The 27,607-nt window shown below is 34.7% G+C and overlaps 10 protein-coding genes and 11 pseudogenes across 21 annotated transcripts, besides 9 other annotated features; 9 read left to right on the top strand and 12 right to left on the bottom strand.

Moving 5' to 3' along the window:
* Positions 1 to 1,798: part of a mobile genetic element that runs on past the window's edge.
* On the bottom strand, positions 91 to 1,123 carry TVAGG3_0032290 (annotated as a pseudogene). The gene has a single exon. A coding segment is annotated over exon 1 (1,033 nt).
* A 744-nt stretch (positions 1,799 to 2,542) lies between the features above and the next one.
* On the top strand, positions 2,543 to 4,320 carry TVAGG3_0032270 (annotated as a pseudogene). The gene has a single exon. A coding segment is annotated over exon 1 (1,778 nt).
* Positions 4,321 to 4,435: 115 nt separating this feature from the next.
* Positions 4,436 to 22,918: a mobile genetic element.
* On the top strand, positions 4,920 to 5,480 carry TVAGG3_0032260 (protein of unknown function, DUF4106 family; the record flags this gene model as incomplete). Its single annotated transcript, XM_051220472.1, has 1 exon — positions 4,920 to 5,480. The coding sequence occupies one exon, from the start codon at positions 4,920 to 4,922 to the stop codon at positions 5,478 to 5,480; it is 561 nt and encodes a 186-aa protein (XP_051105458.1).
* On the top strand, positions 6,707 to 7,117 carry TVAGG3_0032250 (protein of unknown function, DUF4106 family; the record flags this gene model as incomplete). The annotated part of the gene is made up of 1 exon (XM_051220471.1): positions 6,707 to 7,117. The coding sequence occupies one exon, from the start codon at positions 6,707 to 6,709 to the stop codon at positions 7,115 to 7,117; it is 411 nt and encodes a 136-aa protein (XP_051105457.1).
* TVAGG3_0032240 lies at positions 7,494 to 7,928 on the top strand (annotated as a pseudogene). The gene has a single exon. A coding segment is annotated over exon 1 (435 nt).
* TVAGG3_0032230 (uncharacterized protein) lies at positions 8,278 to 9,075 on the top strand (the record flags this gene model as incomplete). The annotated part of the gene is made up of 1 exon (XM_051220470.1): positions 8,278 to 9,075. One exon carries the CDS (start codon positions 8,278 to 8,280, stop codon positions 9,073 to 9,075), a length of 798 nt encoding a protein of 265 aa, XP_051105456.1.
* Positions 9,107 to 10,179, top strand: TVAGG3_0032220 (annotated as a pseudogene). The gene has a single exon. A coding segment is annotated over exon 1 (1,073 nt).
* On the top strand, positions 10,410 to 10,794 carry TVAGG3_0032210 (annotated as a pseudogene). The gene has a single exon. A coding segment is annotated over exon 1 (385 nt).
* On the bottom strand, positions 12,177 to 13,068 carry TVAGG3_0032200 (annotated as a pseudogene). The gene has a single exon. A coding segment is annotated over exon 1 (892 nt).
* On the bottom strand, positions 15,045 to 15,799 carry TVAGG3_0032190 (annotated as a pseudogene). Its single transcript has one exon. A coding segment is annotated over exon 1 (755 nt).
* TVAGG3_0032180 (uncharacterized protein) lies at positions 16,035 to 16,439 on the bottom strand (the record flags this gene model as incomplete). Its single annotated transcript, XM_001297540.1, has 1 exon — positions 16,035 to 16,439. The coding sequence occupies one exon, from the start codon at positions 16,437 to 16,439 to the stop codon at positions 16,035 to 16,037; it is 405 nt and encodes a 134-aa protein (XP_001297541.1).
* On the bottom strand, positions 17,065 to 17,322 carry TVAGG3_0032170 (uncharacterized protein; the record flags this gene model as incomplete). Its single annotated transcript, XM_001297539.1, has 1 exon — positions 17,065 to 17,322. The coding sequence occupies one exon, from the start codon at positions 17,320 to 17,322 to the stop codon at positions 17,065 to 17,067; it is 258 nt and encodes an 85-aa protein (XP_001297540.1).
* Positions 17,711 to 18,897, bottom strand: TVAGG3_0032160 (annotated as a pseudogene). The gene has a single exon. A coding segment is annotated over exon 1 (1,187 nt).
* On the bottom strand, positions 18,978 to 19,492 carry TVAGG3_0032150 (annotated as a pseudogene). The gene has a single exon. A coding segment is annotated over exon 1 (515 nt).
* TVAGG3_0032140 lies at positions 19,539 to 19,904 on the bottom strand (annotated as a pseudogene). Its single transcript has one exon. A coding segment is annotated over exon 1 (366 nt).
* On the bottom strand, positions 20,143 to 20,295 carry TVAGG3_0032130 (uncharacterized protein; the record flags this gene model as incomplete). Its single annotated transcript, XM_051220469.1, has 1 exon — positions 20,143 to 20,295. The coding sequence occupies one exon, from the start codon at positions 20,293 to 20,295 to the stop codon at positions 20,143 to 20,145; it is 153 nt and encodes a 50-aa protein (XP_051105455.1).
* TVAGG3_0032120 lies at positions 20,315 to 20,715 on the bottom strand (annotated as a pseudogene). Its single transcript has one exon. A coding segment is annotated over exon 1 (401 nt).
* Positions 20,778 to 21,683, top strand: TVAGG3_0032110 (uncharacterized protein; the record flags this gene model as incomplete). The annotated part of the gene is made up of 1 exon (XM_051220468.1): positions 20,778 to 21,683. One exon carries the CDS (start codon positions 20,778 to 20,780, stop codon positions 21,681 to 21,683), a length of 906 nt encoding a protein of 301 aa, XP_051105454.1.
* Positions 22,919 to 23,632: 714 nt separating the features above from the next.
* On the top strand, positions 23,633 to 24,217 carry TVAGG3_0032090 (uncharacterized protein; the record flags this gene model as incomplete). Its single annotated transcript, XM_051220467.1, has 1 exon — positions 23,633 to 24,217. One exon carries the CDS (start codon positions 23,633 to 23,635, stop codon positions 24,215 to 24,217), a length of 585 nt encoding a protein of 194 aa, XP_051105453.1.
* Positions 24,218 to 24,221: 4 nt separating this feature from the next.
* Positions 24,222 to 24,464, bottom strand: TVAGG3_0032080 (serine threonine-protein phosphatase family; the record flags this gene model as incomplete). The annotated part of the gene is made up of 1 exon (XM_051220466.1): positions 24,222 to 24,464. The coding sequence occupies one exon, from the start codon at positions 24,462 to 24,464 to the stop codon at positions 24,222 to 24,224; it is 243 nt and encodes an 80-aa protein (XP_051105452.1).
* Positions 24,465 to 24,482: 18 nt separating this feature from the next.
* Positions 24,483 to 24,845, bottom strand: TVAGG3_0032070 (uncharacterized protein; the record flags this gene model as incomplete). The annotated part of the gene is made up of 1 exon (XM_051220465.1): positions 24,483 to 24,845. The coding sequence occupies one exon, from the start codon at positions 24,843 to 24,845 to the stop codon at positions 24,483 to 24,485; it is 363 nt and encodes a 120-aa protein (XP_051105451.1).
* Positions 24,846 to 26,087: 1,242 nt separating this feature from the next.
* Positions 26,088 to 26,141: a mobile genetic element.
* Positions 26,142 to 26,164: a mobile genetic element.
* Positions 26,142 to 26,164: a terminal%2Cinverted (terminal inverted repeat of MuDR-6/TvMULE4 transposon ID:TVAGG3_0032050).
* Positions 26,165 to 26,199: 35 nt separating this feature from the next.
* Positions 26,200 to 26,339: a mobile genetic element.
* Positions 26,340 to 26,390: a mobile genetic element.
* Positions 26,391 to 26,874: 484 nt separating this feature from the next.
* Positions 26,875 to 26,963: a terminal%2Cinverted (terminal inverted repeat of Maverick-3 transposon ID:TVAGG3_0031890).
* Positions 26,875 to 27,607: part of a mobile genetic element that runs on past the window's edge.

Here is a 27,607-nt window from a genome sequence, read left to right as displayed (position 1 = left end):
CCATTGGGATACTTAATTTCGAAAAATACTGGGTCATTCGTTTTTGAACCTTTGCTGCCTTGACAACTTTATCAAGTAGGTCATCTAAACCCAATTGAAGCGTATTTAAGTTTGCTGATGAGTTAACTATTAACGATTTAATTTTATCAGTGAGCATTATACATTTTTCTGTATCCAGTCTGATTGTAGACTTTTTTGGCTTTTTTTCAGATGGCAACGGATTTGGAATTTTGTCTCTGAGCCTTATATCTTGAGAAATTCTGTAATAAAATGAAGGAACGATAAAATCGATTAATTTCATCACAAATCGATCAAATCTCATGAAAATTGTTCCGCCAAAGTAGTAATATTTAATTTTTTTGTTAATCGATTCTGAAATGTTATTTGTGAGAGCTAAATTTTCATCTCTTTCAGCGGCTGTCCATCTTTCTTGGTTTGATATCCATTGATTTTGTATGTATTTTGAAAATTCTGGGAATTTTTCGGCTATTTCCAGAATTTTTTTGAACGTTGGTTCAATCCATTCTTTCTTGCCATTTCTGCCGTATGCAAGATAGTTCATTTTTGTATCTAATATCAATTTGTCTGAACTCTCAAATGCATAATCTTTCAAATTTTTTCTGAACGCCCTCATTACATGAACTGCACACCAATGAAGGATAACTTCTGGAAAAGAGTTGATAATCGCATTTTCGATTTCTTGTGCACAATCTGACATAAAATATTTTGGTTTTACTTTTGCCCAGTTAAAAAATGCCTTGAGACAGAATGCAATATTTTCTGAAGTGTTTGGATAAACGACAAATTGAAAAATTGGGAATGCATGTGTATTTGGAAATTTGGCTGATATCATGTAAAACAACATTTTAAATTCAAGTAATGAATGGGTTGCATCAATAAAATGCTCTTTCACAATTTTGATTATGTCCAGAAATTTGAAAGAAGCATAATAAAAGATTAATTTCTTTGGTTTGTTGTAATTATCGACATCGAAATAAATTAAATCTTTTGGTGACTCTTGTTCTTTGATACCCTTAAATAATTGAGTTGACTTGAATTGATTATCATCGTACTTTTGAATACCTTTGATCTTTTTATTTCCTTTTTCCTGAATTGTTTTCATTTGATCTGAAGATGCATTCAAAAAAGATGGCCTGTTAAGTGGATCATCCAGATCAAGTTTTTTGTCGCATTCAATTTGAGCCATTTTCGGATCACCCCCTGTTTTATAAAATTAATAAGTACCCGACGATAGCATTGTGATAATGTGTGGTATTTCTTTGTCTCATCTTTGATTTGATTGTGATTATGTGTTCCATTATATTCTGTTAGGATATATTCTTCATCATCCTTTAGAAATGAGATACATGCTTCACATTTATCTGCACTGCACCTGAATTTTAATTTTGTTCCCCCTAAATTTGGATTTTTTTTAATTGATATGGACAACCTGCATGGCATTCGTTATCAATGACAGCTTTCATAGCATCTATATAAGATAGCCTTTCTTTAAGTTCGCATGGTGCATCGATATGCATCAAAAAAATGAAATGAAATTTCAATATCAAAAAAAGCACAAAATTTGAAAAAATTCACAAATCTCGGTTTCTGAAAGAAAATGGCCTCTTAAACTTTGTGCATATATTCATCTATAAGACACATTGTATCCATATATTATTTAGCCAACACAACTTATCTGGTATCGAGAAAATTCAAAAAAAGCACAAAATTTGAAAATTGCTCGGTTCTACATTCAAAATAAATTTCATTAATTTTTACGTACATATTAAGGTACTTAAGGTCAGGTATGAGGGGCTTCCAGGGGCTGCGCCCCTTCTAGCCCTAAGAAATTTTGCCCAAGACCCAAGAGGAGGACCGAACCCCAGCCGACCAGCCGTTGACTTTTTTGTAGAGCACTCAAAATAGTATAACTTTGTCCGGACAAGTAAGGGTCTATCGTCGCTACAGGAAAAGTTACAGGCGTTCCAAGGAAGTATACTTTGAGAAGCCTTTTCCCCCTTATAGAATGAGATAGGACGGTTATTTTACAAAACCGACAACACTTTGACCGAGTAGTTTTTTGTGCTGAACAAAAAGTGTCATATAAACATCTGTCAAAAACCGCTTTTTAACTTCACTTAAAATGCCACGTAAGCTACGTAAGAATATACGTAAGAGGAAGGGAGCATTGAAACATCCAATAGTAAAACTGACACCACAACAACAGTTGCAACAACAAATGATGAATGACCCCACTATGTTGCAACAAATGTCAAGCAACCCTATGTTTTTAAACCGAGTTATTGGTGCACAGAGTGGAGGTTTAAGAGCGGCACTTTTAGCGAAAATGGCAGGCTATGGTGGAGCTGCAGACGGAACAGCTTATAACCCTCAAAGTCAAATGAATTTGAGTTCACTCAAAAATCAAATAACAGATGTCAAAAAGTCAAACATAGACATACAGAAACAAATAAGTGAAAACGAAAAGAAACTAGAATATGACAGACACACAAAGAAACTAAATGAGTTAAACGTAGAGAAAATGAAGAAAGAAGAACAACTGAAAGAACTAAGTACAGAGGAATATGCGAAAAAAGTGTCAGAAAAAGCAGCAGAAGTAGCAAAAATGGAACAAGATGTTATAAATTTGAAAAACCATACTACTCAATATAAAGTACTGAAAGATGAAGAGATAAAACAAAAAGCCATGAAGACATATATGGATAGCGATGAGTATAAAAAAGAAGTTGAAGCAAATGTAAAGGCAGAAAAACTTTTACAGTTGCAAAACCAAACCGTACAGTATGAAAACTTAGCACAAGAAAGTAAAAATAACGACGCAGCCATGCAAAAGGCAATGAAAAGCGCAGATATTATAAAAGCTAATAATGACTGGTTAGATGCCCAAGCCAACGCTAAAGCAGCCCAACTTATAGGGTCAATAAGGACAAAAATACAAGCGGATGAAGACAGTTCAAATGAAGCTTTAATGAATGCTGACTTTAAGAACGCCTTCGAAGCTCTTCATAGTAAGGTGAAACTAGTGAACGACTTCTCATCTGGAAAGAAACTGAAGTCTGAAGGTTTCGACAAAGAGTTAAGCGAAGTAGCACAAAATATGACGAAAATAACAGATGCAGCAACGAGACAGGCAGTTCAAAGTGCCTATGACGCCGTTAGAGCAACTGTTGTGGAAAGTCAAGAAAAAGAGTTACAACAGACCAAAACAGACCTAGTAAATGCTTTCTTAAGAACGAAAAGTCAGGTAGGACATTATGCTGCAGATGGAACATATGTGCCAGCTGGTGGAACTTATATACCAGCTGGTGGAACTTATATACTAGCTAGTGGAACTTATATACCACCAAACCCTCCAAGAGAAGCACCTGCACCAGGACTACCTAAAACATTTACATCGTCACATGGACACAGACACAGGCATGCACCAAAACAACAACAACAACCAACAGTTCAAAATCCAGCACCACAACCAACAGTTCAAAACACTACACAACAACCAACAGTTCAAAACCCTGCACAACAACAACCACAAACAGAGCAAGGACATAAAAGAAGTAGAGAACAAGGAAACCAAGAATTCTTAAAAATGCTTAAGGAAGATTATGGTTACCCAGATACTCTTGACTTTAGTGACAGATATAAAGAAGCTATTAAAAAGTTCAAGGAAGGAAATACTGACCCGAACCTATTTAGCTTTATGGTTCAGCACCAAATGGGATATAATTTCAAACCTGGAAAATACAAGCTCGCTAAGGGATATGATTTAATAGCATATCATCCAAATGACATGGATGAATTTACTCCGAGATATTTGATGTCAGAGCTAAATGATAATTCAACTTTCGTCATGAAACGCGTAAAAAATAGAGACGGAACGAAAGAAGAAAGGTTTATGAGTCCGGATGACTTAGATAGGGAACTTTTTAAAAACGGTCTCGGAATATATGAAATGCCAGCAGATGAGGTACAAGAAACTCCACAGGAAGAAGTTCAGATACAACCAGACATGGAAGAAATAGTTCAGCAACAACAGCTAGAAGAGCCTGAAGGAAACGAACAAGTCCCTCATTTGGAAACTAACTTCACAGAACTAGATGAAGATTTGGAACAGCCGAAAAATCTTGACCCTCAACAAGTGTATGCGGAGAATATGGAATCTTTCCAAGAGTCTAAGAAAAATTCGGCTGACAGAGTAGAAGAATATCGAAAAATGTTCGCCGACATACAAAAGACTCCAACATCAGATGAAAATATTCAGCATAGAATGGAAGTACTGAAAGAAAATGTACGCAAATACAATAATCCTTTTTACTTACGACCATATAACGTTCAATCTTTGGCTGAACTCGGTGAAAATAAAAGGTTAAATTTCAACAAAACATATAGAAATGAAACATTGTTTAAAGTTCATTCAGAACCTAGCCAATATGGAAACAAACCTACTTTTGTTTCTGCAGACTATGGAACTACAATGAGATGGGGTCATAAAGCTAATCCGGATAGGTGGTTCATAAACTTACAACCTCAATTCCAAGAAGTTGTAGACGCAATGGAAGTGAATGGTGAACCAGATATAGCTGGTATTTTCAGCGCGGCTTTAATGCCATTGAAAGATATGAAAGATGCAGATATTTTGGACCAGTATGAAATGAACATGGCTGATGGAAATATAACACCTGACGTTCTAGAACATTTATCTCAAAGAACTACACAGAACCATAGAGATGGTATATTTGGTGAAGAGTTTAGAAAGAAAGTTAGGGAGAGAAGGAAGAGAACCTATTGTACATGACCTTGCAAACGAAAGTTTGCAAAATGTCATAAAAACTTACTTTGCAGACAATGAACCGAGAAGGGATGAATATTTAAGAAAACTCAAATGGACAGTACCAAATGAAATGTTAGTATTGAAAAACATGTTCCTTGACAAAATAAAACCAACTACAGAAATAAATGACGCAAGACTGAAACATTGGGTAAAAGCTTTCCCATTCACAAAAGATATTATTGGTAACATGGAAAGAAAACCAGAATGGCTACAAAAACATATATTTGGAAACGAGCTTATTCCATATGGACAAGCTCTGTTTGAAGAGCTTGAACCGGAAACTCAGGAAAGAGTCATGCAAACAATACGCGAAGACTCAAATACAAACTATGACAAAATCTTTCTAGGATATAGGTTACCTGAGATGGGCGACCAGAGCCCAAAGGCAAAAAGGACATGGGAAATTTACAACATACTAGGTGAACATGAGGCAAAGATGCAACAACTTGAAGCAGAGGGCAAGTTACCAAAAGCGACACCAAAGAAGAAGAGAAGAGTAGAACAAAGTGAAAGTAGTGAAGAAGTAACTTCATCTAGTGAAAGTAGTGGCAATGAAGGAAAAAGAAGAGTTAAAAACTCAGTCAGGAAGAAAGTAAAGCTTGGTACGAGTGGGTTCTATTATGACACATAAATTCAACTATTCTATATTTTTACCCATATGAAATGTACGCCGCTCAGAATATAACGCCAACAGTTTTGGATGCCATGAACGGAAATGTTTCCGAATGGTATAACGAATGCGACAATGCCATTAGAAGGTCAGAAATAGTTCCTGGAACTTACGAATATACAACTGCTGTTTCTTATGGAAACGTAGGTGAGTTTGGAGAAGGTTCTTCAACAACAGTAGATATTGCTTGCGACAGGTTTCATATTATTTCTATTGACAACTCATTCTTATACGTGGAACAAGACATTGAAATAAAACCTTCTGCCAAGTTGTCTGACAAGAAAGGTTGCAATGGAATTTTCTATGTCGGATACCAATATGCTCCAGAAGTTTTCATGGGATATAAGATATATTCTAACTCTGACTTAGTTCAAACAGTAACATGGGCAAACTATGAATGGTTCGCTTTGAGAAACTCAGTACAACCACAAGCTAGAGAACAAACAGACCAATATGCAACTATTGAGAAAATAAGAAGACTTGACCCTAACGTTCCAGGAGTTTATGTTGACCTTTCTGGACAAACTGCAGCAGTAGTAACCAAAGTAAAACTCAAACTTAGAGTTCCTTTGTCATCTTTCCTCATCTTCAGGTTTTTAAGATACTTGCCAAACTGGGCAGGAAAAATTTCTATCGAACTTACTCCAAGCAAAAATAACTTAGTCATTGCACCAACACAAGACCCATTCAGCATTACTGTAGCTGGAACTGGTGGAGCCAAGTTCTGTGACTTTTGCAAAGACAAAGTTGACTTAGACTTTGGTTTCTCAAACCTCAACAATGAAGTAAACTATTATTTCAATGCTGCTGGAACTGCTTGGGACCCAGTTAAGTTCACATGCGAAAAATTTGAATGCAAGAGAATAGAAAGCAGACTTGCAGTCTATATGTTGGACCCAGATATTTCAAATGCTTTAGCTGCCAAATATATTGCAGTTCCACTTATGTTCCCTATACACCAAATATCTGTCAAAGACTTTGCAGGTGAAGTTGGAAACCAAAGTGCTGACCCAGGTGCAAGAACAGATATTGCTTTAACAACTGCAATGAAACATGCAGATACTATGTTTGTACTGTTCAGACGAACTATAAATGACTATTCTTGTTTCTACAACCCTGGTATTAAATATCATATAAACATAGATGGCAAATATTATCCAAGAGAAGAATATTCTACAGTTGAGGATATGAGGTCATACAACTTGACATTAGATGCTATGAACTTTAACAACAACTTCACAACAACCATTAACCCTGAAATGCAAAATTCTATTATGCCATATGTGAAAGTATGGACTCATACAGGAGGTCAAAAAACTCAATATACAAATGGAGACCGTTCAAACTTTTGGCTTGGCATTCCATTTGCTGACTCAGAAGACTTTATGGGTGGTATTTCAACTGTTGGTACTGTACAAATACAATATACTGGTGACAGAGACGGTCCAGATGAATTGAGAGCAAAGAAGTTTACAAAACCAATAGCACTTTTCACGGAAGATGCTCTTTTGAAGATTCGTTCGATGAAACCTGCTGGGGCTCCTCAGATTGGCATAACGACAGCTTCCATCGAGCAGATTTTGGCAGCAGGTCAGTAAGTTGTTCTTGAACTGACTTCTCTCCGTCAAATATTGACAGTACGCCAGTTTTGACATAATATTGTATTATAAACTTTCCTTTAGTAATATCTGTAAGTTTTGAAGTTATATTTTTGTCTGCTTCAAGAACTTTCACCATTTCAGTTATACCAACTTTCTTTGCTTTATGAAAATATTTAGGTTCAGCAAAGACTGCTATTCTATAACATTTTCCATTGTTTGTGTAAAGAACTATTCTGTCAATGTATTTGTATTGTTTGTGAGTATAAACTTTGTTCTGCTTCAATTCAATAAGATATCCGAATACGTCCATCTTTTTATTCTAAGTAAAATGTCATTTCCGAAAAATAGAAGCGTAAGTGTTTCAAAAGGTTTAATGGCGGTGGCAGATGTGAAGTTAAATTCACCAACTCAAACAAACAGTCAAAGTGTTATTGTCAATGTCAAAGACAGAGATGTTGAAGTGGGGAAACCATACGAAGACGAAGATGGTATAACAATTGTTCCTGTAAAAGAACAACCAACATATCCTGAAGTTAGCAGAGACTTAAGTTCTGTTGCAGATATTCGAAATGACTACCAACAACTGAAAGACAAACTTCAAACTCAGGAGAAGATTTGTCAAGCTTTAAGTATAATGTTAAACTTGGTCGAACACAACCCTGTAAAAGTGAACTCATATGTCATTGCACCTCATGAAGTTTTGAAAGAACTATTGAAACTTTTGACAGAGGCAGACGATATAAGCATCAAAGAAATAGAACCCGACATTAGTTGCTGTGGTGTTTCATATAATGTCATTGACAAGATATACGTTATGAAAGGAGGTGAAACGTTGAACTTAAAGTATAGTTTCCCAGACGTTATAAAAATATTTGACGACCACAACATTTCATTAAAGTTTATTTGCTAAGTAAAAATGTCAAAACTTCTTGAAAGATGTTTGAAGAAAAATAATATAGACTTTATTTCATGTAAAGGACTTTACACACTTTTGAACGATATGAAAGACCCTGTTTTGTTTGTTCGTGTAGACAAAGGAAAGTTCTATGTCTTTACAAAATATTTGAACTTCTTAGACAGAGAACTTCAAGAAACGCCATGTGAAAGTTTAGATGAAGTTCTTCTCCACTTTCAGAAAAACTTTTAAATATATATAAATGGCAGAAGACATAATGGTTTATACTATTACGACTAAAAACCCTGAGTCATATAATTCTATAACAACAAACTTACAAAGTCCTCAAGGACGATATTGTAAACTAACCTTAAACACAATGACGACTAAAGCCTGTTTTGCTCTTTTGACACCAGAAGACTTTATTGTTGTGAATGGTAAAAAATACTCCTTTGAAGATACTTACTCAGATATACCACCAACAGGTTTTGTTGACTTATTTAATACTTTAAGTACAGGTGTAACATGTGCTGCAACTAGAGCAGGTTTCATTATGTTTGGATGTCCGACTGAGTTTACTATAAACGATATGAGCTATAATACAAAACTTATTTCTGGTTTTTACTACCAACAGTTTCCTATAACAGGAAAAGGTGTCATACAAGGAATGTCTATTCCATTGACATTAAGCACACCAATCTTATATATTGTTTCAAACTTAGGTTCAAAGTGTTATTCGAATGTCGACAGAAACTATTATGACCAAAAGATACTTATGCGTATAAACAATACTTTCTCTGCTGGTTTGCCTATTGTTCATTCGAATGCAGAATTTTCAACCTTAGTGAACTCAAACACTTTGGCAAGTATAACGTTGACATTAGTTGACGCAAACTTTGTTCCTGTAAAACTTTTATGTCCTATGTATTTGTCAATGACGGCAGAAAGTTTCGAATTGGAAGATGCAACTGGTGAAAGTATTGTATTACAAGAACAACTTCAACAACAAATAGCTCAAGAACAACAAATGCAACAAATGGAACAACAAAGTCAAGAATAAAAAAAATAATATTTTTTTTATTTTTATAAAAATGTACAGAATAGATGTTTCAGATTTTTATGACTTCCAAGCATTCAGAATATGTGTCCATTTCGAGACTATAACAAAGCAGTCGAGAATTTGAAACGTTTAGTCATTTATGTTGACTCTGCCCCAGAATGTTATGTCATGAAAGAATGGGATGTTGTCTTTAACAAACCAAGAGCAACAATAGTTTCAGAACAAGAATGTAGACAGAAACTTAAGAAAATAAAAGTCGTACAAGTTGGCATGAAGATGTTAGATGCTTGGGATATCTTATTGTCAAAACTTGAAGATTTTTCGGTTCGTGGTATAAAGTTTTATACACCTTCTCCAAACTTCTATTCTATCTTCACTGGATATAAATATGAACAAGTAGAATGGAAAGAAAATATTATAGAAGCTTGGTTAGACCATGTCAAAGAAATTATATGCAATGGAAACGAAAAGGTTTATGAGTATATCTTATGTTGGTTTGCAAACATCTTACAACATCCAAGTGCTAAAAATGAAACTGCTCTCATTATAATTGGAAAACAAGGAACAGGTAAGAACACATTCTTTACAGATATCTTGTGCAAACTGTTAGAAGGTTATTCGAATCCGAATATGACAAACTTAGAAAACATCTGCGGTAAATTTAACTCTTCTATTGAAATATGAACTTATAGTTTGCAATGAACTTCAAAGTATAGATACAACAAAAAGTTTTGAACTCAGATGCTTTGAAGAGTCTTATAACAGACAAAGTTGGAGTTGTTGAAAGAAAGTATAAAGACCAAAGAGTTTGTGAAAATGTTGCAAACTTCATTATGGTTTCAAACAATGCTGTTCCGATGAAGTTAGAAAGTTCTGACAGAAGATATGTAGTTGTCAGAACGTCAGATTCTCATATGCAAGATAAATATTTTGACGACTTAGCAGAAACTTTGACATCTGACTTTTTACAACCACTTGTTCTCATATTTCATGACATTTAGATATTTCTAAGTTCAATCCAAGACAAATTCCACATACCGAAGAGAGACAAACATTGTTAGAAGCAAACAAGAGTGTATATGAACTGTTCATAGATGAAACTGACTTTGTGTCATTAGATGAAAGGTCATTGTACGATTCGTATAAACAATATTGTCAAGAATATGGTTATATGGCAGCGTCTAAACGTACATTCTTGGCAAATGTCAAAAGTCTTTTAGACGTACAGAATGGTGTATATACAAAGAAAAATTTTTCTGAGTAAATTTTTAAAAAAATATTTTTTTATCCGATAGAAAAGATGACGAAATTCATCTCGGTAAACAAGTACATGTCAGGACTTAAAGAAGAACTAGACCCATTCACATATTTGAATGTTTACTTCTACCATTTTGAAAAGTCTTCATTCAGCAAAGTTTGGAACATCGAACCAGTTAAGTTTGCTATTGTGACTAAAATGGTGCGAAATTTGAAGACTTAGACATAGAAGGTTTGTTAACAGTCAAAGAAAGTTTTGACAGAAGGTTCTCAAACCTTAAAGAAGGCAAAGCATACAAACTTGTTATACCTTATGAACCAAAGAAGACAGACGACTATGAATATTATGAGTCTAAAGTTGTAGAAGTTCAAGGTAAATTGGGTAAAAAGATTTTAGAGTCTAAGCCGGTGTTTGCTCCTAAAGAGGAAGAGAACATTGACATTGACCCAGAAATGTTCTAAAAATAAAATTTTATTTTTACATGTCAAGTTTCTTCTTCGGTGGAATTGGCTCTGGTTCTTTCTTCTCTTCTTCTACTTTCTTTTCTCTCTTCTTCTTTTCTGGTGGAGTTATGTCAAATTTGGCGCAACCATATTTATGTAAAAGTTCTTTGTCCTTTAATAGCTCATCTATTCTGTTTTCTATTTCATCTTCAAGAACAGCGCATGTGTCTTCTTTGCATTCTAAGAACTTTTGTTGGACTTCATCTTTCCAATCGGCGTCATCTCTGTCAACAAGTCTGTCATTGACAAATTTTAAGACTGCTCTGCTTAATGTTTTATGGTTCTTGTCATATTCCAGAAACAGAACTTTAGAACAAATTCACCTTTCTTGTTTACACTATGTAAGATTTTATGGTCGACAGATGTTTTGCTGTCGAAAAGCTTGTCTCGAATATAGATAGCGAAATCGCTAGACATTTTCTAAAAGATAAAAATTTTAATTTTTCTAAAAATATGTTAGAAAAAAAGTTTGCTGACATTGACAAGAAATTTGAGAATGTTTTAAATAAGAACAAGAGGAAGTTAGAAAATGCTCAGATAAAGCCTATACATGACAAGTTCTTATTTGCTCAGAATGGTATAACAGGTCTAATTGCACCACCTGGGTCTGGTAAGACTTTCACTTATCTTAAAATGGCTGCACAACAACAAGAACTAGATGAGAAGAACCCATTCTATGAGTTAGTAGTCATTTGTAGTACTTCTGGTCAATTTGACCAAACCGTCAATTCGTTCAAAGATATTATAAAGAAGTCTAAGTTAGTATGTATAAAGGATACTGAGTTGTTAGATTGGATAAAGAAGTACCAAAGAAGATTTTGAAGTATAATGCTATAAATGAGTATATAAATTCGAAGTTTAAAGACCCTAATGAGGAAATGCAGAGAATATTAGAGAAGAAACACTTCAGAAACAAACAGAAAGAAATAGAATACATTTCGAAGAAATTGCAATCTTACGATTGGAAGACTTACCCTCATAGATGTCTTCTTATCTTAGATGATTTCGCCTCTCATCCTTTGTTAAAGAACAGAGAACAAGATATGTGTCGAATTCTTAAGAAGCTCAGACACTTTAACATCTCAGTTGTCATTTGTGTACAGACAGCAAAGAGTTTAAGTAAGGATGTTAAAAGAATACTTACTGACATAATACTTTTCCCCGGATTGTCCGAAGACGATTTCATGGAACTTATGAAAGAGTCCATGGCAGGTAAGTTTGACAGACATGAACTATGGGAGAAGTACAAAGTCATACAAGACCCTCATACTTCTTTCAGAATTCATATCTACGCAAACAAAGTTCAAATTGTAAAAAGTCAATAAAAATAAAGAGTTCATTTACTCTGCTTGTTTGAAGTTGTCAAAATACTCTGTTATTTTTCTTTCAGTAGCGGTAAGTCTTCTTTGAAGGTAAGTATTGTACAACCTTTCATATCATAGTGTGTTTGAGGTAACGTATCTTGAACTATTTGTTTCACATCTTCATTTGGGGTCATTGAAATCGGTAAGTTTTCGCGATAGAACCAATTTCTGTCAGATTTGTAAATCTTAGCAAGGTCGTAAAAGCTTTTGTTGTTTCTTCTGACTAAATGCAACATAACCATATCTTTATCTTCTTCATTTTCCATCTCTTCAGTATAAATCATATACTTATAGTTCTTTTCCTTACCTTTTGGTACCGAACGTGGTATTCTTTTCTGAATGCTTTTGTCTTTTGCTTCAAGCTTGTTTTCCATCTCTTCACGTTCTTGTCTATGAATTTCGTCAAGAAGTCTGTAAATATACCAAGCATAACGAGGCGAAGCCCACATTGCAACAGCATTTACAAGAAGTCTATGTACATAATATCCTCTCAAACCGTTTGGCAATTTTTCACGATTTTCATAGAGTTTTGGCGACTGGGGTTTTTTACTTACTCGCTGTTCTTCACGATTTTCATAGAGTTTTGGCGACTGCGGTTTTTTACTTACTCGCTGTTCTTCACTGTTTTCAGAAAAAAGTATGTCTCGCTGTGCTTCGCTCAAAAGTTCTTGTGTGCTTTGGTTCTAAACCAGTCTTGTGGTTTCTTAGTATCTGGAGCAAAACATGCTGTCAAAATACTTTGCATTTGGTACATATCGTCTTTGACCGAACGAATGAGACGGAGTTGTTTGTTAAACTGAACCCACTCATATTCTTCATTTATAGCTTCATGGACTATAACTGTTGTTGTGTTCTCTGTTGTTGACATATCTGTCTTTACATACAAAATAAAAAAATTTGTTAGAAAAAAATTAGCGTTATTTTCTGACTTTCACAAAAGACCAAAAATAAACGCTTTACATGTATTTTTCAGCAACTTCGTCAATAATTTTATAGCTTTATCTATCTCATCTACTTCAAACGTTTCTTTACCTTTTATGGGAGCACCATACATTTTCTCAAACTTTTCAAGTAGTTCTGTTTCTGCAGCTCTCATATCATTAGCAAACACAACCTTGACTCTATTGACTGTACTGTCATATCTTTGAGTTATATTATATGTTCTTCCTATCTTATATCTCTTTGTATTGAAGTCCTTCGGTTTCTGAACGATGTAAAATAAGCCTTCACTGCAACGTTCCGTATCGAATGAACCATATGTTATGAAGTTATATCCAACAACTGGGTCTAACCATAACAAAACTATTGGTATAAGACTTTTGTCGATGAGATATGCTGCAGTTCCATAGAATCTTACCGATATCATAAGCTCAGGATTTCTTGTCAAAATTTTCTGAGTTGAAGCATTTCTAACCCAGTCGTTTGTTTTCTTTCCAGATGGAGATATAATGTCTGACAAAGAATATTTGTTGTATTTCTTTGAGTATCTTACGTTTAAATCACCTATTCTAACCACTTTGGTGTTATTGTCTATCTTTCTAACTGTTTCAAACTCAATGTTTAACATATCTGTCTTTACATACAAAATAAAAAAATAAATAAAAATAAAACTAACTTTATTTTTTCTATCTTAAGGAAATTCATGAAATTTGGTCATTTTTCAATAAAAATATATTTTATGTGAAGCCCACATTGCTACAGCATTTACAAGAAGTCTATGTACATAATATCCTCTCAAACCGTTTGGCAATTTTTCACGATTTTCATACGGAATCTCTTCTCTCGGTTTTCCGAGGGAAGCAAGCATATGAGGAAATTCATGAAATTTGGTCATTTTTCATTAAAAATAATGTTTAGGTGAAGAGGTGAGATTTCACCTGTTTTTTTCACCTAATTTTTCACCTCAGTTATTTTATAAGCGTTTTACATGGTAAACGTTATTTTTACATTATGACACGAAGTGAAGATTTGCACTTCGTCAAATTTTTATAAAAAATTAGCGTTATTTTTACATTATGACACGAAGTGAAGATTTGCACTTCGTCAAATTTTATAAAAAATTAGCGTTATTTTTACATTATGACACGAAGTGAAGATTTGCACTTCGTCAAATTTATAAAAAATTAGCGTTATTTTTACATTATGACACGAAGTGAAGATTTGCACTTCGTCAAATTTTATAAAAAATTAGCGTTATTTTTACATTATGACACGAAGTGAAGATTTGCACTTCGTCAAATTTTATAAAAATTAGCGTTATTTTACATTATGACACGAAGTGAAGATTTGCACTTCGTCAAATTTTATAAAAAATTAGCGTTATTTTTACATTATGACACGAAGTGAAGATTTGCACTTCGTCAAATTTTATAAAAAATTAGCGTTATTTTTACATTATGACACGAAGTGAAGATTTGCACTTCGTCAAATTTTATAAAAAATTAGCGTTATTTTTACATTATGACACGAAGTGAAGATTTGCACTTCGTCAAATTTTATAAAAAATTAGCGTTATTTTTGGAATTTTGTGAAAACTCAACGGTTTGACACATGCCATATGCCATTTTACTCAGAATTTTGTGCTGAATTCAGCAAAAATAATGTTTATGTTAACATGTTAGATCTAACACGTTTTCTAACCTCTTTTCTAACATAACTATTTACAAGCGTTTTACATGGTATATGTTGCGATGGTTCATGACTTTAAACAGTTTTGTAGCTTCTATTTCTTCTTTTAGTACATCGAATGTTTTAACTATGCCGAAGGTTTCTTTATACTTCTTCTTGACGTCAGATAATAGGAAATCGTCAGCAGTTGGATAGTTTTTGTTCAGAAATGCTAACATGTCCATTTTATCTTCTGCTGGCTTTTCTGCTTCTTTCTTTAAGTCTGCATAGTCGTTTCTCATTCTTTCTATCTCTTTGACGGAGTAGTTATATTTCCTAATTGCTGCCTTACATTTTGAACATTGCGGGTTCATTTTTGCGTTATACATTGAAATAAAACCAGCTAAAACAACTAAAGCGTCAATTGCTCTCTTCATCTCAAACATAGCGGGTCTTATTTGTTTGTTCCATACTTTGCCTCTTCTATCTTTATCTCTTATTTCCCAAACACATTCAGCAACTAACGAAACAAAGTTGTCGTAGGTCTTAAATTCTTCAGATTTATATATGTCAGAAACATTCTTATATACCATATCGCAATCTTTGTCCATAACCTTATGGTTGCAATGAAAACCAAGGAATTCATAATTTACCTTTCGTATGAACTTCTTTATTTCTACTGAGTCAGTTGGTTTCACTTCAATTTCGTCGAATTCAGGAATAGTGAGTTTTTGTTGTTGGATTTCAGGTAGTTTAGGCAAATGGTCAATAATGTCCTGCATTTCATAAAGATATTCTTCATTTGTTTCATCTTTCGCACTACAGTCTAAATTACTTGTTAAAAGTTCTTGCTTTATCTTCTGGATTTCTGTTTCAAAAGTATATGAAGAAGGAATGAAGCTTTTCATTTCTACTAACATAGATGTTGGATTCATGACTAACGAGTTTGGTGCTGTTGTTTGAATTGTTGTTGTGCCGATTGTTGAAATCATATCTTTTATACAAAATAAAAAAATAAATAAAAATAAAACTAACTTTATTTTTCTTTCATAAGGAAATGTCAAAAATTCATGATTTTCGAGAGTTTTAGACCATGTTAGAAAAGTGGTTAGAAAACGTGTTAGATCTAACATTCTAACATAAATTATATTTTTGGTGTAAATTTCATTGACTGACTGACTGACTGACGGCACAAAGTGGCTTAGCGAAAACATTAATATATAAAATTCATGAAAATTCAAGAGGGTGAAAAAACAGGTGAAAAAAGAGGTGAAATCTCACCTCTTCACCTAAATTATATTTTTGGTCCGGGAACAACTTTCTCTCAATTGGAGCTGTAGCATAATCTTTGCGTAAGCGGTTCAGACCTTCTTCGAACTCTTGGTCTCTCTTCGATTTGGATTGAGATTGGAATTGCTGGGGTGGAGCTTGCTGGAACATCCAAGGGTTGGGGAAGTAAGGCATAGGCTGAGGAGGGTAGTTCGGGAAGCCTTGTGGTGGGTAGTAACCTTGAGGTGGAAATTGGTAGTAATTCGGAGGTACTTGCTGGAACTGAGGTTGCTGAGGAGACTGTTGTGGTTCTTTAGGTTCCTCTGGTTTGGGAATGTACTGGGTTGGTGGGACGTGGGACATTCGTTTGTGGCTTAACCGTCGGACCACAACGATAAAAATCTCTGCTACTAGCAGTACTGCTACTGACAGTAGCAGTACTTTTACTGACAGTAGCAGTACTTTTTCTGACAGTAGCAGTACTTTTTCTGACAGTAGCAGTACTTTTACTGACAGTAGCAGTACTTTTACTGACAGTAGCAGTACTTTATCGTCGAAAACCCTCTCAAATTTTCCTTTTTACTGACAGTAGCAGTACTTTTACTGACAGTAGCAGTACTTTTACTGACAGTAGCAGTACTTTTACTGACAGTAGCAGTACTTTTACTGACAGTAGCAGTACTTTTACTGACAGTAGCAGTACTTTTACTGACAGTAGCAGTACTTTTACTGACAGTAGCAATGGTCGAGGTCGAACCTACCGACGAGGCAATTTACCTAATTGAAATTAACGAGCTTGTTAAAGACTTCCTCAGGCAGAATGTAAAAGGCAAGCTTGTCGCAATTCAATGGGTTCCAAATTCAGACAAGAAGACGAAGGTCAGACACATTGACGGTGACAAGCTCAACAACCGTAAGGAGAACCTCGAGTGGTTCTAAGAGTAAAAAAATATATTTTAGGGGAAAAACCCCAAGTAAATTTAAGTTTTTATTTTTGGTATTGGTACCAATTTTGGAATGTGAAGACCACATCCCAACCTCTGTACGTGAGTCTTGGGTCCACGTCTAAGACCCTTCTGTAGCAATTCCAAGCCCGAGCAAATTCAATTGTCAACCACTCGTCTCCTCTGTAGTCTTCAATCCATTCTTTGAAGAGACGGTTGAGTTCGAGCCTGGAATATCTCTTGCCTGGTACCAACACCAACATTTGGTTGAACTGGACGAAGCGCTCAGGGATGTACGCCATTAAAAAAATGTCACTTTTTTGAAAAATAAATTTTTTACTTCATGCAATGTTTAACTATTTCACCATCTTCTTTAACACCCCAGTACTTACGCTTGGAGAGGACATGAACTTCGGTGAAAATTTTGTCCAATTTGAATTGACCCATCTTCTCACCGACTAAACCCATTTCAATGAGTTTGTTGTACCCTTCTTCGTTCGTCATGAGTGCGTCAATGTTCTCATAGTAAACCTGACTTTCGATTTGACTTCGGAGAAGATTTTGTTGTACTCGTCAAGGACTGCTTTTGCGAACTGAGGGTAAGACCAATGTTCGACAATAGGTTTTAATGTGGTTACTAAGCCACTTTGACCTTGAGTGAATTCGTACTTCAAAACAAAAGGAGAAAACCTTTCAACAAAGTTGTCGACCTTCTCATAATGTTTACTCTTCATCTCTTGAGGTTTCTTAATGGAATATCCCCATGTCGAATTCATAAGCAATTTGAGTGTCATTGCAAGTTTGGGGTTTGAAGCTTTCCTAATATCATACAGTTGTTGTATGACTTTTCCAACTGTATAGTTCCTTCCCGGGAACTCACCATCTTCGTTTGGAATTCCAGTCGGAATATATTGGACAAACCTCATGTACGCAGCGTTAAGGTCGACATAGTATATCTTTTCGTTTGAGTCGAACTTGTCGCAACCAATTGGTCCAGTTTGTGGAAATTCAAGTGAGTCTCTTATCTTCTGAGAAACTTCTCCTGTTATCTCATAAACATCGTCGAAGCAACCTGTTTCATATAAAACCTTCTGACCTAACTCAGATGCTCTCCAATACAATTTGACGTCAATTGGATGTCTCAATGGAAGTTTGTTTATAGCATCTTGAAGTTCTTGCAACCTCATTGGAAGTTCTTCTGGTTCAGGTTGGTATCCGAACATACCAACTCCTTGTGGAACTGTGTACTTCTTTTGTACTAGAACTTTGTCTGGAACAACTTTTGGTCTTGCTAACAATGAAAAGTTTGTTTCGTCTTTTGGTACAAAAGTTTCTGTCAGCTTGTCATCTGGAATTGGTTCCAACAAACCTTTCTCGAAAAGAATGTTTACAGCTCTGACAATGTTGCACTTGCCTTTTCCGAACAATGGGTTTGTAAGACTTTCGTTCAACATGAAGTGGTTGTGGACAATTACAATCTTCAACCATGGTAAATTGAACTCAACAACATAGTCGTCATGTGAAGAACCTTTAGCTGTAGGTATGTTGACTCGGATATTGACATTTGCCAACGGTGCAATTTTTGCCAATTGACCTCTGAGAATGTACCTTGTCTTCACACATGACTCAAGATACTTCATCTTCTCATCTGTAACAAGACCAGAGTTCCTGAGACATGTAAGAATGCAAGGTTCATTGACAATTGTTTCAATTGAATTGTAAATTCCATACCTTGTCAAGTCAATGTCAGACTTATTTATGAACGGGAAGTATCCAGCATGTTGTCTGACTGCTTGAGGGTTAGGTTGGTACCATTCGAACTTGACACTTGCAATTCCTTCAATTGCATTCAAAATGTCTGAGTCGGAGTCAACCATTTGTTCTCTCTTTGTAGTCTTGAAAGCGTCAAGAAGTTTTGCGGCTGTTTGTTCATTGCCATGTGCATAGTAAATGTGACCATCCAAATCTGTTATGGTCAATCTGAGATTGTGTCCTTTCTTATTTCCGTCTTGTATGCAGCAAGTACTCCCATGAAGCCTTCTTTGTTCTTTCCTTCGTCAAAGTTTACTGTAAAGGTTCGACCAGATGTAATTTGACTTCTAACTTCACGATACTTTTCATATGCATATTTTGTTCTTTCCATGGGAGCATGTGTGTCTTCACCTTTTCCTTTTTTCCTTCTCAAAGGATGCAATTGTTCGTCATGTTTCCAGTAGAATCTGGCAAAGCCGTCGTGTCCTTCAACTTGAGGTTCACTAACATCGAAAGGCATGTCCATAAGACGTTCTTCTTCAACCTCTCTAGTCTGTTTGGATAATTGGCACGTGCTGTTTCCAAATCCATTTCGTAGCGAAGACCAGACAATTTGTCATAGACTTTTATGGGTCTTCCCTTCCTATATTTAAAATTCTTCGAAACTCTCCAACCATATCTTTGTAACTCTGCTTTTATTCTAGCAGACTTTCTATCCATTCTATATGGGGGCATTTTTATAAAAAGAAAAAAAATATTTTTTTCTTTACTTAACATAACTGCCTGCTGCCATAAGTCTTTGACGCCAACCCATACCAGCTAATGAAGGTTGACTTGGTTTAGTTTGGAAACTAAACTTTGGTTTTGGTTTATCTTCAGTTTTTGGTTTTTCTTCTTCTATCGGTTTTTCGTCACTTTTCGGTTCCTCTGACTTTACTTCACTTGCAGGAACAGTTGTGTCGTCAACATCTTCATAAATATCATATGCCATTTGTTTTTGTTTTCCTTTCAACTTTTTGTGTTTGTTGTAAAGTTTAGAATATTTCGACTCTAAGTCAATGAGATGTTCTATAATGAACTGTTGGTCAGTGAAGTAAACTTTTCCATCTGTTGTCTCGAAAGCTCCTTCAGACTTCAATATTTTATTTGTGAGAGTCTGTTTCTTTTTTGAGATACTAGCCGTTCCATTTCTATGAAAAGTGACTTTATAGTTAGGGTTTGTATTTCCAGACCTGGCACTTTCTATTATTGAATTTTTCTCTTCATCTGTAAGTTCTTTGACAGGTTTTGACAATGGTTCTGAACTTTTTGTTTGTGGTGTCAAATCTACCGTTTCAACTTCTTCGGTCATTTCATCTCAGTAAAAAATTTTAGTTTGGTTTGTTTTCAACTGGTTGTTTAGGTTTTTTAAGTCGGTCTAAAACTTCCTGAGGTATAGGAAGAACTTGACAAACACGTGGTGTAACTGCTGGAAGCCGACAAATCCATCTTGAACTCATTTGTCTCAATGCTGCATTGTTCATTTCATCTCAGTAAAAAAATTTACATTCCCCACGTTTGAGGCGGTTGAGGTTGGTTATTGTTTACCCACTGTTGTGCATGGTTATATCCTCTGTTAAAGAATCTTTCACCTTGGTCCATATAGTGTCCTGCTTGGTTATAGTAGTCATTTGCTTTGTTATAATAGTTTCCTGCTTGTCTTCCTACATTGTCCATCCATCCTTGAACTTTTCCTCTTGTTTCAGGATTTGGAATAAGATTTGTTGCATCTCGTGCTACATCCCAACCTTTCTGTACAGTTTGTATAATAGGTTGTGCTTTCTCTTTAAGTATACCTAATGTACTCAAAATCTTCCTTCCAACTCCAAATACACCTCTGGCTATTGTTCCCACTGCGGGCAAAAATCTGGATGCAACTCCTGCTAATGCGCCAAATAAACCATTTCTTATGGGTAAAAAATGACGAATCCAAACAAGGACCCCTATTTTCTCAAAAAAAGCACTCATGATAAAAATCTTTAGTTCAACACCAAATGCTTGGTTTATGGATATCTTGGAAAACATTCCGAGGTATAGAGAAGATGGACCTCCATACTGGTTAATATTTGTTGGTCAAAACACAAGATACTGTGAAGCCATACCATTATGGTCCAAAAATATTTTAGATGTAAAAACTGCTTTGACAATATTCGTTGACAAATACCATCCAACAAAACTGACATCTGACTGTGAAAGTTCTTTCAAATCAGATGATGTAAAAAACTATCTGCGTTCAAAAAATGTAAACCAATATTTCATTGTCGACCAAAACCATTCTGCTCTTGGTGTCATTGACGGTTGTATAAAAATGTTAAGAGACTTAAACCAACCACAAGGTGGTGAAGCAAATGAAATGTCATATGACGACAAATATAGACACTTCTCCATGGCAAAGATGAGACAAGTTTTAAATATTTACAATAACCGTAAACAAAAAGGTTTGGGAAACCACTCCCCCGAAGAAATGAAAAACAACCCTGACTTAGAGAAAGACTATATATTTAATAATTTAGTCAAAAGAGACAAACAAGAAAGAATGCCGGGCTTCAAACTTCAGAAAGGTGACAAAGTAAAAATAGAAATACCTAAACGCGACCCATATGAAAATACTATTGACTATGACAACAATGGGAACTCGACAGGTACTCACATTCGTGTTCGTAAAAATAGAAGAAAGTATACAAGAGAATATTATGAAGTTTTAGGCAAACATGGCAAAATGTACACACTGCAAGCAGAAGATAAAACTACTATTGCCAGACCTCGTTTCAAACTTGTCAAAGTTCAAGGTGGTATACTTTCAAAGACAGTTCCTAACAAATATAAGACAACTCCTGACGAATATGCTAAAGAAGTTGAAAATGACGACTAAGCAATTCTATACCATGCGTAAACTGTCATGTAAGGTGGCATGTATTCTTTACTTTGTCCCGTTGTTTGTGTATATCCTGAAACGAAATGTGTATGGTTTCCTTCTCCCTGAATGTCACTCCAGTAACAATTTATAGCAAACTTAACGTCGTCTTTAACATCATATCCTTTACCTTTTGTCATTCCTGACCAATCCCAATATCTATGCTTATGCCAACCTGCTTGAGATGTACTTAAATCTATGTAATGACTGTGTGCAGGTAAATTTTCACCTGAAATCGTTTTACTTCCACCTGTTTCCTTTGAAGAGTTTGCACAATACAAAAACCTGTCGACTATTTGTTCCCATGCACCAACACCAAACATTGCTTGAGGACCTCTCGCATCCATAGACGTATAAATAGAACCTACTGGGTTCATTAAATCAAACATATGAGATAATATAGGATTGTCTATTTTGAACTTAAAATATAGCGCAACTATTTCTGGTTTCTTCTGGTTTGTGTCAGAATATTTTTTATAATATAATCTTATGTTTTCAGGGTAGGTAAAATCTTGACTATAATATTTATTTCTGTCATCTGTATAATAATATACTATTCTCGTTTTTTCTATTGCATTATATCTTTTATATCTATAATAATCTAAATATAATGTTAGCTTTTGTTCATCTACATGTGGTGTTCTGTCGTCATCTCCATAGTCATAATAATATGGTGCTGGAGCTGGGTCAGGCAATGTCATATCTGCCATTTCATAAACTCTTAAATATTTCTTTTGTTCGTCTCCATATAAGTTTAAGTAGCAGTTGTTGTCTAATGGAACTTTAACTTGTGTACCATCATTCTTTTTATAGCTTACATACATTTCATTGTTATTTTTCGGAATGAGTTTATACCGTGTACCATTTTCTAAGGACTGTACCAACTGCCATCTAAAATATTTATTTTCTTCATTGACAGAAAAGTCACCAACAATAGTTTCAATATTTTTTGTTCCTATCAAACTTTGGTATATTTCATTGACATATGTTTTATCTGCTTTATTTTCAAGGCTAACGTTTAAGTCTGTTATTTCAGAAGATGTATGTGTATGTCCAACGACACTTTTCCTGTTTAAGGTTTCTTGTAAGTTTGTAATATCAGATATAGAATGTGTATGAGTCTTATCTGCTTTTGTCTCTAATGTTTCCTTAAGACTTGGTATTTGGTTAATATAATGTATATGAGTCTTTTTAGAATATTCGTTTTCAGCTCTTGTCACTTCACTTGACATTTTATTGTCAACATATGTTTTGTCTGCTAGTTCAGGATGAGTATGTTCTTTTGTTGCATAAGCATTGTTAGCTCTTTCTTCTTCTTTTGTTATTGCATCGTCTACATATTCTTTGTCAGCTTTGTTGTCAACATCTGCTTTCAAAAGAAGTTCATTTATAGGTTTCTCGTTTAAAGTTCCTTTTGTTGGATTTATACAGACAGTATTGTTCTTATTGTCTTGAAATAGAAACTCATCTGTCATTGGGTTTATTGTCAGTTTTAAGTCACCCCCTTTCAATGACTCAGATATCTTAGAATAGTTTGAAAAGTTTGTTGTGTTCTTATTTAGAGCTTGCATAATGAGTTGTCGGTTGTGTTGTATTTCTCTCATAGACGCTGTTTCATTTGACATTTTTATTATAGATAAAATATGCTTCCAATAGAAAAAGAAAATTCTAGAGTTGCTACAACTAAACCATTAGATGAACTTTTTACTAATGTCGGTCAAAAGTTTGAGACAGATACCGTAAAGCATGAAGGCTATCGTTTTGACTACCCATTCAGATGGTTAAGAGACCCATCTGTCACAAAAGCTATTGGCTTTCGTAGAATGAAGTTTGTCTCACAAGTTCAAACAGGTTTTCCATTTATTGTAAGGTTTCATATAGATTATACATCTGAAGGGAAACGAAAAATGTGGGAAGAAATTGAACTAATACAAGTTGACCTCTCATCTTCTCTACAGGCTGCATTAAAAAATATAGAAGATAAAATAAATTCATGTTATGCAAAATATGCTGATGAATATGCGAATACCAATAGCACACTTTATGTGAGAATTGTATATGACAAGCAAAATTCACATGTGTCATTTCAAATCTACGAAGACAATCCAAATAAAGACGAACAAATATATACAGAATTCACTGCAATGTCATGGTATTATTTGCAAAGAATGTTAAATCAGAAAGTTGAACCTCCTTTAGCAAATATCTACAGTCGATATGCAAGAGATGAACCATATTTATTTAAAGATGTTTTCGACCAAGATGCTGTGATAGTTCATGCTTCATTTTCTGGCGCCCAAAACTCTTTCTTATGCTTGGCAAATGACTTTTACGAAAAACCTACAAAGTTATACGAACCACCAAGTGGAAGTATTTCAGACTTTCAAGTATGGTTTACTACAGATGGAAGAAAAAGAATAATTCCATTATACCATGTGTTTTACTTAGAACTTAGTTTCATATACAACTACTATCGAACGGTAAAAATATAATTTTTTAATACGGTTGAGGTGTTGGATTTGGTTGCCAACTTGACTGTGGTGCAGGTTCAGGCTGTTGTATTACAGGAGCTTGTTCTTCTGGTTCAGGGTCTTTAGGTATAATACCAACAAACTGACCTACTCTTTTACCAATATTTTTGACACCGTCCCATACTCCTCTTCCGACAGATTTTATTCCATTCCATATACCTCTTCCAACATTTCGAAAGAAGTTTCCTATCTTACTGAAGAAACCCATTTTACTATATGTAAAAATCTAATGTCCGCCTAGTCTCTTACGTTTCCTGTTGAGTTCCATAGCATTCTTTAACTGGAGCTCATACATTCTGTTTCTCCTCTGGTAGAAAACATATTCTGGGTCAACTCCTGTGTTCGCGTCATCTGCATAAAGTTGTTTATATCCCACTTCAGGGTTTGTATAAAACTCTTTCCATCTCATATTTGCATACCATGGTGGCAAACCTAACGCAGCGTCATTTGACATGGCAGTTTGCATTTGTACATCTGTTGGCACTTGACCATAGTTTGCCATTGCAGTTTGTATTCTAACTTCATTTGGAATATTCTCTGGGTTTGGTTGTCCAGGTTGCTGTGCATTCGCTAAGTTCTGTGCGTCCATTTAATATTAGATAAAAATATCTCTTACGAGTACATATACTGAACATTTGCAGGCATTGGTTCATCTTCATATTCTCTGTACTTTTCTGCCACGTCAAATAAATAAATGACACAATGGAAAAAACCTAAAACAAGTAGTCCTATTTCAAACCACATTTACTTACTAATAAAATTTCTTTATTGTGACACTTTCTCCAGTTTATAGGACCTCTCTCATATTCTATTTTGTCATATCTAAACTCATAGTCGTTTATATCTTCTAACCATCTCATAACGGTTTCCAAACCACTTTTATCGGATGTAAAGTAAAAGCATGGATGGTTATGTATAACGTCTAAAGTTTCTAAAGAGTCTCTCAAAGTCCAGTCTACTTGGTATTGAAAATCCCATGTGTTATAGAACGGCGGGTCCACTATAAAGAAAACATTTTCCTTGTCTTTATATTTTTCATACAACTCTGTCCAATGACATCTCACAAACTCTATACCCTCAATATATTTTTCTATGTCCTCTTTGAAAACATTTGTATAGTTAAGATATAAAACTTTTGACATAAGTGTTTCAATGTCATGAACTCTTATAGCACCACTATATAATAGTCTAGCAGATATACTATCCCAGTCTATATATTCTGCTTTTTTCAAAACCTCTCTCACAATATTTTTCTTATCTAATGGTATACGTTCCATCTTACCTATAGGTATCTTTTCTTTTAACTCTTTCAATATATTGTTTGTGTCTGGAATATGTTTGAGACGGTTCATATAGTTGTCGAAGTCATTGCATATAATCTTTGAGTCAGGAAATACGGTATGACATAAATGGGATATATAGAAACTTCCACCGAACAAATCTACAAATGTTAGACCATTCGGTAGTTTCTTAAGTTCTCTCAATATAATAGCTTTACATCTACTCTTATTTCCAAAGAACGGTAACGGTGGTTTTGTAAAATTCATTTATATATAATAATAAAAATGTTTTTACCCGAAAAGTGATAGAAAAGTGACAAACCATGAAAACATATATAATTTGTGAAAAGCGACACATTATATAATGTTTTCGACCCAGAAGAAGGCTTCTTCCCAGAAGCAATGGAGGAGGAAATACAAGACTCTATCCAAGAAGAGTCCTCCGAATTCACACCAGAAGACTAACAATTTTCCGAATAAAAACTTCATTTATACTAAACATCTTCGGGGCTAGAGGGCGCAACGCGCCTGGAAGCCCCACTTACCTGACCTACTTATCTTCTACATATATAATCTTCATTAGATATATACATGATAAATAAAATGGGGCGGCGACAAATTTGCCCAGCCAGTAAAGTATTCAATTTTTTTGCATTTTTTAAGGGTGCCCTATAACGATAATGTAAACATCACAAAATTAACCTTATTAGAACTCGAATGAATGGATTATCCAGATTCTAGTTCTCAATATAATAGCCTTAAAAGTGCTTTTCTGAGGGTGGTCTATCGTCTATAGGGCACCCTTAAGGGTGCACACGAGAGGATCATGTAAACTTCAGAATTTAGCTTCTTAAGGGTGCACCCATATGTACGTTTATTTGAGAGGAGGAGGATTACCCTCTCAATTTTGAGGGATTCGTTAGTTTATTTTCTCGATGAATATGCAATAAAATTTGATTTTTACCTTATCAATATACTTCATATAATATACACATGTTCATGTAAAAACTTTTTTCCAAAATCCTCAGGAATTAAGGGATTTTTGAATTTTAAGAATTTTTTTCGAATTTTTTCGAAAAAAAAATATTTTCAGAACAGCCTTAACGACTAAGATTTAGGAACAATGTTAAGTATCAAAAGAAAGGAGGTCTGATATAGACAACATATATCGTTGAAGGTTGAAAAAATCTCTAATATTTGAGCCCAAAATTTCAAATTTTAATTTTTTGAAAAAAGAGGCCACCCGTATGTACGTTTATTTGCGAGGAGGAGGATTATATTTTTGAAAGGGTGAAACATTATGAATATGTTAATTATATAATAATATGTATTATTAAAAAAAAAAAAAAAAAAAAAAAAAGGTAGTGGGGCTTCCAGGCACTTCGTGCCTTCTAGCCCTGAGGATGATTGGTATAATGAAGTTTTTTTTTCTTGGGGTGTCCTTCCAGGCACTTCGTGCCTTCTAGCCCACATAAATGAAGTTTTTATTCGGAGGTCTTCCAGGAGCTTTTCACAAATTATATATGTTTTCATGTTTTGTCAAGACTTCTTCGTAAATGTTTTGTCAAGACTTCTTCGTAAATGTTTTGTCAAGACTTCTTCGTAAATGTTTTGTCAAGACTTCTTCGTAAATGTTTTGTCAAGACTTCTTCGTAAATGTTTTGTCAAGACTTCATCGTAAATGTTTTGTCAAGACTTCTTCGTAAATGTTTTGTCATGATTTCATCGTAATGAGCGTAAATGACCCAAAAATATAATTTAGGTGAAGAGGTGAGATGTCACCCGTTTTCTCACCTGTTTTCTCACCTCTTGAATTTTCATGATTTCTTCGTAAATGCTTTGTCGAAACTTCTTCATCGTAAATGTTTTTAACTTCACTTAAAATGCCACGTAAGCTACGTAAGAATATACGTAAGAGGAAGAGAGCATTGAAACATCCAATAGTAAAACTGACACCACAACAACAGTTGCAACAACAAATGCTGAATGACCCCACTATGTTGCAACAAATGTCAAGCAATCCTATGCTTTTAAACCGAGTTTTTGGTGCACAGAGTGGAGGTTTAAGAGC

Source organism: Trichomonas vaginalis, chromosome IV, assembly GCF_026262505.1.
Source record: "Trichomonas vaginalis G3 chromosome IV, whole genome shotgun sequence".
Classification (NCBI taxonomy): Eukaryota; Parabasalia; order Trichomonadida; family Trichomonadidae; genus Trichomonas; species Trichomonas vaginalis.
The sequence above is the reverse complement of the archived record's forward strand: the minus strand, read 5'-3'. Positions and strand labels throughout refer to the sequence as shown.